The sequence below is a fragment of the Callithrix jacchus genome, chromosome 10 (genome assembly GCF_049354715.1).
Source record: "Callithrix jacchus isolate 240 chromosome 10, calJac240_pri, whole genome shotgun sequence".
Classification (NCBI taxonomy): Eukaryota; Metazoa; Chordata; class Mammalia; order Primates; family Cebidae; genus Callithrix; species Callithrix jacchus.
Window position 1 is genome coordinate 46140634 of NC_133511.1, and position 13185 is coordinate 46153818.

Sequence of the window (13185 nt, forward strand, 5' to 3'; positions counted from 1 at the left end):
CTCCACCTCAAAAATAAATTAATTAATTAATAAGAACATGAAAATACAGTAAAAAAAATTACTGAGAGTTCTGTAAGGCAAACAACAGATTCTAATAAAATAACCAGACTAACACTAGACTTCACCTATGCCAGGCATTGTAGCTGCTGACATCTGTTCCCTCTTTTAACCCTCACAAGAGTCTTCTGAAGTAGGTGATATTATCATTAGTTCTTGGTTGAATGTTGTGTTGTAAGATCGAAGAAGTTCCATAAGTTGTATAGCAAAACTGCATCTGCTGGCCTTCTGAGCCTCTTTAAATCCACTTGAAAAAGAAATCCTCAAACCAGTGGCACTTGACTGAAATGTTACATGTTGATAGAAAAATATGTTTAAATATGTGTGTGAAATTATGATGCTCTTTGCCTTCTGAAACAATTCAGTCCTAAAATCACTAAGCAGGTGAGCAAGGCAGCTTGGTGCAGGGTATTAGACCTCAAGACGAGGAAAGAGGTGGACACTCTGGTGAAAGCTGTCTCCACTGGGCAGCCCAGACTCAACTTGTGAAAGGCAGCAATGCATGGAGGACCTTCACTCCATAGACAATCACACACTGCATAGCGATGACATTTTGGTTAAGGATGAACTGCAAATACGACAGTGGCCTCCTAAGACTATAATACCTCATTTTTATTGTACCTTTTCTATGTTTAGAATTGAGAGATGCACACATACTTAACACTGGGTTACAATTGCCTACAGAATTCAGTAACATGCGTTACAGGTGTGTAGCCCAGGAGCAATAGGCTGCATCTTATGGTGTAGGTGTGTTATACTCACTAAGTTACAGTAGCTAGGGTAGTGAGTTCTCTCCATGATGTTCACATGTTGATGAAATCACGTAAAGAAGCATTTCTCGGACTATGTCTATATTGTAAAGCAATGAATGACTGTATTTCTTTATTATCAGATTTTCTTTTGCAATGAATGTGTACTCATCAAGAGCTTGCATCATCTTTTAAAATTAAAACTAAAACTAATAAATGACAAAAGAGAAAGGGGGAGTAGAAAATGAGAAGAGCCAGGGGCCTGTTTTGGGATTCACCTTCTGCCACCCCAGCCAGGCGGGGCAGGATGATGAGCTGGCAGCCCTGGCCCGGGGACAGGAGTGCTGACTTGGGCAGCGCGTGCATCTCTTGTAGGGCCCACACAGGTTTGTGCAATAGGCCTGGGGGCTGGGGTTCCCCGGGTAGCTTCTCCAGCCTCTGCTCCAAATGCTCAGGAGGTTCACTCCCACAGGGTCCATCTGGCTGCTGCCCGTGCTGAGTCAAAGATGTTCTTAAGTCATTCTGAAAATGCCCAAGTCACCTTCACAACTCTGCCATCTTTGCTGCCACTCGCCCAGTGACAAAACCTGGGGGTTGCTGGTAGGGCATCTTGCTGCTCGTGGAAAAGGTGGTTTTTCTCTGTTTTAGCAACGGCCTTTCCAGTATCCTTTCCCAGCTGCATTCACCTCCATTGCGTTCTAGGCAGCAGCTCCAAATGATGTCTTTTCATTTAACTATTGTAAATGGGTTTCTATTCTAGATGAGATGACTAGCTACTATTTGTTGAGCTCCTGTTGAGTGCCAGGTGTACATTACTCTCATTGAATCCTCACAACAACCCTGAAAAGTAGACACTGGTACAGAGAAAAACATTTTAGCTGACTCACAGGGTCACCCCTTGTAAGTATTACAGCTAAGACTCCAAGCTAGATTTTCTCATAACAAAACTCAAATTGAGCTTTTTCAATATGCTTTCTGTAATGCCCCAATTGTTAGGGATTTTCTTGTCTTTCAAACATGGCTTATGATGGGAATAAAGAAAATGCTGCTAGACTGAAAAAAGATTGAGGGATTCAGTGTTTGTTATGTGCCAGCATTATGTTTAGTGCCTTTGTTTAATCGACTTCAGCCCTCATCAAAACCCATGACTTTCTGTCATAGAGGAGGGAACCTAGGCCGAGAGGAGTCAGGAACTCAGGTCACACAGGTCAGTGGGCAGCCTCAGGCCAGAACTCAGGCAGCTCATCTTGCGAACCCATTCCCTTATGTCCCTCACCACAAAACTAAAGGAACATCCTCATTGGAATGTGAAGACTTAATAAGCCAGTATACATTGTTTAATGCCTGGCATATAGTCACTCAACAAATGCTAATTTCCTTCCTTCCTTCCATCTGGATTCCTAGAGATCTAGTGTGGGACACGAAGAAAGAAGACATAGACCCCAGAGGCACAGACCACTAGATTTTAGAGGTTGTGTAGTCCAAGCCCCTCACTGGGCAAATAGCTCAGAGAAGTGAAATTATAGATGGAAACAAAGAATCAGCCTTTCTTGGTCTTCCTCTCCCTTTCTGCCACCATCATTCCCAGGACACTCCATGAGGCCAGAGGCTTGCTGGGGTTTTCACTTTAATATGCCCAATACCAGATAGTTGATGTTTGAAAAACCCTTTGTTGAATAAATGAATACCAATTTCACTCTGCAATTGAGTTTAAAGTCATGAAGGCCATTTCCTCATGAAGGCCAAGCTCCTCATAGGGAGCTTCCTATCTAGGGAAAAGCCAGCAACCCTTGGTTCCCTGCCCCAACCTGATCAATGCTCAGGGATGATTCACTCGCTTGATTAGGAGCCCAGCTTCTCAGCTGATGTGCTACATAAAGACCATCCGTGGGCCAAGTGGGAGATGAATCACCTGGCACAGACTGCAGGCTTGGAGGAAGGCACACTAGTGAAGGGAGCGCTAGGCTGGAAGCAAATAGGGTACGAATCTTCTCCACTTAGGCAGTGGGAGTCTATGACTTACTTAGAAAGCTCATCTGATGGGAGAAAACTTTTGGAGGGACTCTACCATGTGCTCTTACTATCTTTCTTTCTGTACTTCACAGGATATAGAATGACTGAGCACCTACACAGTTTGCTGTCAGAGGTGTGAAACACTTCATCATCTACAATGACTTACAGCTTCCATCCATCTCCCCTCAGCTTGCTGTGTGCTCAGCATGTTGCTAGACTGAGGTTGAGGTGGGAAAGCTGACAGATTATTTGCTCCTACTGTTAGGTCAAGTTGGCCAGAATCTCATTAACCTCTGATGGTTCCTCTTAGTGATTTTCCATCCACTGACCACTCCCCCCCCCCCCCCCCACTTCTTGGTTATGTTTTCATTGCCTATGCTGTATCCAGAGTTGAGCCCAATCTCTCCTGCGGTGAAATCCCATTGCAGTGGTCCCTACACCTATTGTAATGGGCCTGGATACAGTCTGCAGTCCAGTGCTTTCACAAGCACGTCGAATAATTTTTCTTTAACAAAGACTACTAAGAAGGCACTAAGACGCCTGAATTTAACAGACTTGTAGCTTTTATGAGAACAGGAACAAGCAGCAAAACAAAACAAAAAAATAAACATCAATATTGACAAGTAAGACAAGATAGTGTGGGCATTGGGGAAGTAGCCCAGTTCTTACTAGTTTATTTCAGATTCAAAAGCTTCAAAGGGAGGAGGTAGTTTGCATCATTGTGAGGTGAGACTATGCATCCAGTTAACCAATTCTGCTTAGAGGGCAACTTAATCTTTCAGAAAGGAGACAGAACTCAAAGGAAGAGAATCCCAGGCCAAAGGAACGACATTGACGAAGACAGAGGGACAGCAAAGAACACTTCATTAGGTGGGAACAGATGCATAAAACAGTCTGGTCAGCCTACTCTGTCCAATATGGTAGCCACTAGCTACATGTCACTATTGAGCTGTTTAAATGATGCCAGTCTGAAATGAGATGTGCTCTAAGTATAAAAATGTAAAATATCTCAAGATTTTTATATTGATTACAAGTTGGATATATTAGGTTACCTTTTGGATATTTTAGGTTAAAATAACCATTAATTTCACTCATTTCATTTATGTGGCTATTAGAAAATTTAAAATTACTTATACACGTCTCTCATATTCAACTGGATGGACTGTCTAGACTATCCTTATTTTTCTGTTTACTCTTTTTTTTTCCTGCTTTCTTTGCCACAGGCATAGTTTTGGGTAATTTCTCTTAAAAAAAAAGCTTCTCTTATCTTATGGGTTACTTAGAAAGATGATAAGAAACTCCAAAAGCCTTTGTACTTAAAAATGCTTCCTTTGTAAGTTCTGATATTGAAGATGAACAAATGAGACAAATGATATTGAAGATGAACAGAAGAGACCCTTTATGGGTCTCTACCTCTGAAATTACCATGAGAACATTTCCTTTTAATTCCTGAACCTTCCATGAAAGCTTGGGTTTTCTTATTGGAATCTTTGCTTCCTGAGGTAATGCGAATTTCATTTCTGGAAATTTGGAAGTGATTTTTTGATAACACCTTGGTTTTGCTTTCCGTTTCCTCGTGTCTGAGAAAAGGCACATTGCAATACTGGAACAGGGCTCTCAGGGTGATGATCCATTTTGAGTTTTCCTCATTCATGGGCTTGATGTGCTTCTCCTTCCCCTGAGGGGCTTCCCCAGTCTTGAGCATACTATACAGGAGCATTTGGGCCTTTTCTTTCCATTCCCCTTTCAAGGACAGGAATTCAGAACACTAGCATTATATGAGGGGAGAAGAGGTAGGATCTGATGGGCAAATTATCTCAAGTCTGCAGTTCAGTTACTGAAATTAGGTTTTATCAAGGGGGACACAGGGCGGTAGCCTCCAGCTCAGCTTCTCTCCGTCCTGCCCTGCTCTCAGCACTGGGTGGTAGTAGGAGGGGGATGTGGGGTGAGGGAATATTTCATAAACATCTTCCCTGGGTGGATACAAATTATGAAAAGGCATCACCATTCTTACTACAATGGCATTAAGTATCCCAAATCAATAACATACCCAACTATGGAGTTCAAATGAAGGTGTGAATGTTAGAACTCTTACAAAAGTGAGGCTACTTCGAGTAAATTAGCTTGAGTACAAAGGGGAGAAACCACCACCAAGAAAAGTTCCTTAGAAGTGCTTCAAAAAGCCTTCAAGTTAAGCCCTCAATCACTAAAATGGGAGAAGGAAATAGAGGATGAGCTGTATTTGGCCATTTTGAATTGGGGCAAAGTTGGAGGAGTTGTGATAGAGGTGGATAAGGCCTGGGAGAAGAATTCACTTCTAACCGATACTGTTATCCACTCTGGACATGTTTAGAAGGCGTTCATGGGGGCAGATGGGGGTCTAAATAATCCCTCAGCACGTGGGCATCAGACTGTGTGCCAGGTGCTGGGAGCACAGGGATACAGAAGGCACCACTAGCTTCACGGGCCTCCAAAGCAGGGGAGACAGACCAATGCATCAAGGTAGTGCAGAGTGCTAAGCACTGAGGCCAGGAGCAATGGCAAGAATGAGCACAGAGGGCATCTAAGTCAGGACAAGGGGAGAGCAGGTCACTAATACTTCCTGCTGGGGAGGAATACCTTCCTGCTGGAATACCTTCTATTCCAGCTGACTTCTGAATAGAGGGTATGAGGCAGGTGAGGACAGCCAGCATCTGAGAAAGCAGAGAGGCCTTTAAGAAACAGTGCAGGAGGCTGTGTCAGAGATGAGGGTAGTGGGTGTGTGATGATCTTGAAGAGGTGGGGCCTTGTATGGTCTAAGAAACAAGGTTATTCTTTGTCCTGAGATCTACAGAGTCTGGAGGGATTTAAAAGTTGTGGTGGGATGGTAGGGTGGGTTTGCATGATCATAGCTGCATTCTAGAAAGTTCACAGACAGGAAATATGTTAGCTGGGTTAGATACAGTAAGACTATCAGAGGAATTCAGGAGACACAAGAGCCTGGGAACAGAGGCCAGCCTCAGAAGATTGTCGAGGGGGAAAAGCTACAGTTCTCTAAGACAGAGAGGGTAGGATTTAGGTTATCTGTGCAGACAGAGCATAAGGTGGTTCCATGACTCCCACTTGGAGTGTGGACAGTGACTTGATTCTAGCCAAGATAATATGGCAAAGGTGGAGGGTTTTAGCAGATGTGATTAAGGTCCCAAATCAGTTGATTCTGAGTTTGGCAAAATGAATCCTGCTAACAGCCTAAGACAGCTTTGAAGCAGCTCCTTCCCCAGCTAAGCTTCCAGATGAGAACACAACCTTCCACATCTGGGTTACAGCATTATGAATCCCTGAGCACAGGACCCAGTTGTACTGTGTCCAGATTACTGACCCAGCAAACTGCAAGATGATAAATGTGTATTGCTTTAAACTGCTAAGTTTGCAGTAATTTGTTATGTAGCAACAGAAAACTAATATGACATCCAAGGGTATCGGGGTTGCCACCCTGAGAACAGCTGGTAAGCAAGATAGTCAAAGCTAGCACTTAGAATTTCCTGTATTTGCGATATGTGAGGAATGGCACTAAAATTTCACATGGCTCTGATTACCCACAATAGTAAGCTGCACTAATTGGCCATTGTACAAGAGTCATCCTCTTGAGAGATGTGAGCAGGCGAACCCACATTTAGCAGCACATGGTTGCTAATCTTTTATTCCCAAGCCCAGGCAAACAATCCTCTATCAGAAAGCATGTTATTTGTGCTTTATAAATTCCAGAATCTGTGGGTCCTTAATCAAGGACTTTCTTCCTTTAGTTACTGCCAGCTGGATTTTAGCAAGTAGCATGAAGCCTACTGAATTTTATGTTTCCAGCAGAGAGGAATGAGCCTCAAGACATTTTGGGATGCATCTCCAATTACATTTTCCATGAAATGACTCTCCCAAAAAGGAAGGCAAGAAACATTAAGACATTTTCATTACTTACACAGTTTTATTTAGGTGAATACAACAGTGAAGAACTCAAACATGGTTTGACCTTTACAGACACAGCAGACTGGATTTTCAACCTTTCATCCCTCTTTAAATGAAAGTCAGCAGGCTCAAAATGCAGAGCTTGGCTAAGTGACTTCTGTGGAAATATAAAATATAATAGTGATAACCACCAAGGGCTTTCAAGATTCTTGTGTTCTTCTAAGGATCCTTTCCTAACACCATGATTTGTTCTCATCTTTGTGGAAATGAAACCAAGACGCCCTTAATTTGTAAAGTCATTCTTCATCTGTGGGCAGTCTTCTTATAAAAGATGCAGCAAAAAGAACATATTTTTCTCTCAAAGTTTTGAAGAAATGTAGTCATTAAAAAGAATTTAAGTTATGCCTTGAGCACTGCTTTACAGAATACCATTAAATTGTAATTATGTGCTTTTAAAAAGCCAACTTGTTAAAGAGGAGCTGATGGTTTCAGTTTTTGTAGGGAACACTTGTAACAATGCAAAGTTCTACAAGGGTTTTCTCTTGTGGTGAGCAGGGAAAAAACCACTCAAGTCACGAGAAACCTTTATAGCTTTCAGGAACCTGAAAAACAATTGCTGATTAAATTTCATGCTGTAGTGACAAAGTATTTTTACAGCTAAAAGAGGAGCCCAGAAACATAATACATTTCCTTTAAAGCAGGCAGAAAAACCAACCACAAATTAGTATCTATTGTATTCCACATGACACAATATCATCTTTGTCCATAGTTTTAAATGGTTTCACTTTACTTGTGAAAAATAGGGCCAAAATGCCAACTATCTCCCAGAAGGGGCCATTTCATCATCCCCATCCCCTCAGATAAAACCTCAATTACTGGTAATTGTACATTTTCATCAACATCCCCTTTTAAGAGGTTTATTCTGGGGAATTACTGAGACCAGGAGCTTTAAAAGCTTCAATTTCCCTAATCATTGAGAGGCAATCTTGAACTTGTATTGAACCTGGAAAGTGGTCAGGACTCACTCCATGATCAGAAGCTAAGGACTGTCACTACTTAAGGTAGAAATCTATTCATTTGCAGAAATATTCCTATGAGTCTCCCCCACTTTCTCCTTTCTAAACTAAAATCACAGTTTGCCTTCTAAAATCAAATCACAGTTGTCAACAAACTAGGGTTTATTCTAAGAATTTATCCATTCATTTTAACAAACATTTACAGAATGCCTCATTTGGGCCAGTCTCTGTTTTAAGCACTTGCAATACAGCAGTGCATAAAAATTCTCACCCTCACAAACCTTTGATGGACCCAGGACTGACAAACAAAATGAACCAAACATTAGCACATTTTTAAAAGGTGTCCAAAAAATCCACCTCTGATAGCTAATTCTCAGAGGCACAAAGGCGTCAGTGCCCTGCTGCCCTGACCTGAGCTCACTCGAGCTCACTCTTGGACAAGCAGTTCCCACAAATGAAACATAAACATGCAAACCAGACCCACTGTACAGGTGGAAGTTTCCAGCTTTCTCACAGTACAACTGGAAGGTAGGACACAGCATTTTATAGTGTTATGTCTTCCTTCCCGCATTCCAGTGAGGCGAAACAGGAACAATTACTTGAACCTGGAGGAAGATAACGCCTTGTGGCCAGGGAGAGGAGAGCAGTTCGTGCACTGCCTGATCTTTCCAGGCCTGCTGCTGTCCAAGCTTCTGCTGACCTTGTGAAATCTGACTCTAGAAAAGGAAGGCAAGTACTCAAAAGGTACAGTTCACCTGCAAGAACGTAAATGTGACTGAACTAAGCAAACGTATAGCTGAGTTTGCTACAGTGTTGGGGGGAGCCCCATTCTCTGCTGTGTAGCTTGCTCTTCAGCCATTGGAGCACAGCTTCTTCCCCTCAGAGGCATGGACTATAATGACCTCCTAAGGTGCACTGAAAATGTTGGCTGTAGCTATGAGGAGAAGGTCTGTAGCCATAAAAATATCTGCAAGGGGGCTGTAACCCCTTGAAGTTTAAGAACCTCTACATGGGAGGTCTCTGCCCATCCCTTCACAAAGATGTGTTGGAATGCTGCTTTCAGAGTACTTGGTCACTCCCAGCTGCAACACTGTTATTTCCAGCCTGGTTCAGCGGCTTCCTGGCAGCTTACTAGGCAGATGTGAGCCAGAAACAAAATCAGCAACCCTGGAGTGGTCATTTAGGATCTGTTTGTCCCCTTTTACAAAGCAATGAGTGCTTTATAAAAGCATTTCTCCTCAGGAAACTGACTCCTAAAAACTCATCCTTCAAGCCAGCTGCTCACAGCAGATGGATGAGTTTCCCTGTCCAACCTGAAATGTATCCCCAGGCTTCCCCTCCAGTCTTCCGGGGCGCTGACAGTTGTTCACCAGTAGCTGCATATCCTCCAGAGGCTTGTTCTCTCATCCCTGTGAGGGAAGGTTAAAAGTGCAACTGGACCCCTTACTATTCAAAATCACTGTGACTATTTTGCACAAAATTCAACCTAGAGGATTTGCAGCTAAAGAACCTTAATATGGTCATCTACCTCTGGGGAAAAATGACAACTATATTCTCAAAACTAGCAGTTAAACTGTGGGAAAGAAAAAATAATGCAGCCTCTCCCAAGAAGACAGAGCATTTGCTAGGCGTCTTCTGGCATAGCCTTTAACGTGGCTATACTTTCTCCTCTTAGGCACCAGGTGTCTGCTGCCTTTTAGTGGACTGAAGTCCTCAAGGACGGGACTTGCCTATGCATATCTGTACATCCAACCTGGTGGGAATGGGAAAATGTACTGAAAGAGAGGCCAAGGACCCCAATTACACAAACTCTTAATTAAAAGATTTCACATGGTAGGACTTGGGAGACTGCCTGGTCTCCTAAAATATCAATTTTTACCATTTTAAAATACAAATTAAGGATAGTCTACAAAAAGGATGAAGCTCTCTGGAAAAAAAAATTATATTCTAGAAAAATATATCTCAAAAATCTTTTTAAATTTTCAAAAGAAACCAGTGTAGAAACTTGTGATGAAACATCTCAGATATGGCAATATAATAATTTGGCAAATTCAATTATTTAGGTTACTGCTAAGTCACAGTATAATTCAACAGTAATAAATATCATGTAACAGAATAATTTAAAGCACTGGTTGCTACTTTGATATGTATCATTAGCTTTCCAGTTCAGAAACTATCATAGAAGCACAAATAAAATCTGCTTTTCTGAATATTCTGAAAGGCAGACAGCAGCTTATATAACTTCCGTTCTTCAGAAAACAGTAATGAGATTACGTAAACAACCGTCTGTAAGAGCCAAAAGTAAACTTGGAGGTTCCTGAGGATTACTCAGCTGATGCAATGTGATAACGTTCTAAGAAAAAACTTGGAAGGTCCACAGATGTTAAAGATTTTTTCTGTGTGTATGAAATGTGAACATAGGATCTATTTACATAGTGGAACTGGGAACAGTTTTTAACATGTTCTGAATCAGCTTTACATATATATGTAAAGCTTTACATATTTATGAAATAAGCCTGCATTTGTCGTATCCAACCATTTGTAATCTTTATGCTATAATTCTCTACCAGTGCTAGACTTTTCTTCCCAAATGGTCTCAATTCTGACACTATAAACTAAAATGAATTTCTTTAAAGCTGTGCTTAAATATAAACAAACTGCTAAATCTTTCTGGCTCCAAGCACACCATATGGAGCATGCTAATGTCACTAACATGCCCTGGTCACATCTAGGCAAAGTGTTCTTCACTTTAAACAATCCTGTGTTCCATTATTAAGTGAAAGCCTGTTTCAAATGCCGTTGATAACAGAAACATCCTGTAGACAAACTCGTTGAAAGTGACTGAATGAATGTCTTCTGTGGTGTCCGATATCCCCACTGGGCTCTTTTGGAAGCATTCTTTGCTGAATTGAAGTCACTGTGAATATCCTTTAGATTTCATCTTGTTAACTCGGTTTTGAGAGAGAGCAGCACTTGGACCTGCTGCCCTTCAAGGCACAGTGCGACAAATAGTGGTTCCGGACTTCCATCAGCCAAGGTTGAAAACTAACACTGTAAGGAGAGCTCGAGTCTGTGCCAAGGCACTGGACTTACACCTAACTTAGGACACAGGTCGACCTATAGGTCATTACTTAGCCAGTGAATGCTTTTCTGGTTTGACAGTCCTTAAGGGCACATAAGAAACTCATGTTAAATTATATCCAAACATATTATTATTCCATGAAAACAAATCTCCTAAAGTGCTTGTTTTCCAGTAGCTCTAGGTTGTGTCTCACCACAGGTACAGAAAGGTATTGTTCCAAGGCTGTAACAGGCTACTGGTCTTGACTAATTGTTCTTGTCTTTCTGCTTTTCATTTGATGAGGACTTACACATAGTTACTTGCTGCAGTTTACTAATCTCTGAGGTGCTTCCTATGGGAAGTTCATAAACCACTCTTCTATAGCTTTTTGTTGGGACTAAACAACAATTCCATTAGGGACTAAGACATGCTCAGTATCTCCACCAAGAACCATTTATTACAAACCTGCTGTAAAACCAACAGGGATGCTTTTGCCAAATTAAATCCCATGTCACAGAAGTCACAGATTTACAGTTCAAGTAAAATAATCATCAGCAAGAAGAATCCAGAAGTCTCTGTCGGGCATTCTTCTCTCCATTATTTGCTTTAGTCTCACTCTCTATGTTCATATCTGTCAAAATTGAAAAGAAATATTTATAACAGAAATAACAGGAATTATCAATACTAATCAACTTTTCTTCTTCCAAAAAATTTCTCTCACCATCTATACCATGTTTTGCTTCTTAGCCTAACTTCAGAGCACAGTGAAGTTAGGACAAGAAAACAAATCCATAAACTTTCAGGCCTCTTTGAAAGAGAAAGTCCGAGAGTAACAGAGAAGGGGATCAGAGATACAGGAGGAAAGCCAGTAAGATAAGACAAAAATATGCAAGAAAGACAAGGAAGAGTGCTGAGCAAGAAAGAAACACCAGAAAAAGCACAGAAGCTGTCCTTCTTTGGAAATGTGGAGCAGCTCCAATTATTTTCCTCTCTCTCCTAATAATGAGGGGTTCCCCCTTGGTATTAAGGTTTTTAATGCCTGGAGATGGCTTAAATGATGGGCAGGGTAAAGACTGTCAATATTCCCACAAGGCTGCTTCAAAGGCTCTTGGTGGGCTCCTGCAGTTTCTGCCAAGAGCAAACCCTACCTTTGAGCTCTGTTGTCTGGTTCCCCTGCTCCTCTCTCTTCGTTTCCACAGACATGGGAGTTTTGCCATCAAGAGCATCCATCTTGATCATGCCAAGGTTTGTCAGGAGTAGCATTGGGTCAATCCCCTGACCACTGCTCTTAATATTCTCCAGTACCTTAAGACACTTGTATGACTTGACCTCACTTATATTTTCCTCCAAGAAGAGATTGTAGAGGCTCAAATCGTTGTACCCTTCAGATTTGAAATGCAGAACATCAAAAGTAGGCAGGATTTCGTATACTTTGAGAACGTCTGTCTTTTGTCGGAATGGAACAAACAGCGTGTACACAACTACAGGAGCCAGCAGGACATAAACCACAAGGTTAATGAAACTGAGCAACTGGAATATGCCCACGGCTATGAGTTTGCATTGAAATTGATCAGGCACAGTGCTGTCGTTTCTCAGGATTCCTGATTTGATGCTGCAGACAAACTCATCTGAGAGTGAAGAGAGGCTGAAGTAATATCCCAAGTAGATACACGCTAAGACTATAATGGTGAGTGTCAGTAGCCGGCAGCTAATATACTTGATGATTAAATTATTCGAATTTTTCTTTGTCTTCAAGTACTGCTCCACAATGGGGTACTTGAAGTGGCTTTCAGATATCTCCCACAAACTAAAAAATAAAGGAAACAAAAATAAACACTCACCAAGACCATCAAATATTAAAGGCAGAAACACATTAGACAGTGTCACACTAAAGATTTCAAACACCCATACTTCTCTACCTGCAACTTTGGTAGAGTAGTAGAGAATAGAAATCAGTTTAAAAGGAGAGGAAGAAAAGGAATAATAAGACTTTTCCCCTTAATATTTAATATAAGGCCTAGTTAGTTAAATGAGTTAATATATGGAAATTTTTAGAATGATGGCTGGTACCTGGTAAATGCTAAATACGTGTAAACACTGCCTCTTACAAGGAGGGGTTGGGACAGTTCAGGGGGTATGGGTACAAACTATGGGGTCAAAGGGGCATGATTCAGGTCCCAGCACTCCCACTTACAGCTATAAGGGAGTGTTTTTATCCAGAATAAAAGGGGAGGGGAGGTTAACAAGTGCACTTAGTAATGTTGATCTGAGGGCTGAAGGAGATAATGTACTTAATACAGTGTGTGGGATATATGAAATATTAAAAAACGATGGCTCTTAATATTATTAT

General features: G+C 41.4%; 1 protein-coding gene across 1 annotated transcript in view; it reads right to left on the reverse strand.

Moving 5' to 3' along the window:
* Positions 1–6757: 6757 nt before the first annotated feature.
* The window catches only part of PANX1 (pannexin 1), a 64099-nt gene continuing 57671 nt past the window's right edge, over positions 6758–13185 (reverse strand). The window contains exons 4-5 of the mRNA XM_003734149.6: positions 11984–12642; positions 6758–11466 (exon numbers count right to left, since the gene is read on the reverse strand). Of these exons, the coding sequence (XP_003734197.3) occupies positions 11387–11466; positions 11984–12642 (739 nt within the window). The 3' untranslated portion in view covers positions 6758–11386. The remainder of the gene's footprint in view (positions 11467–11983; positions 12643–13185) is intronic.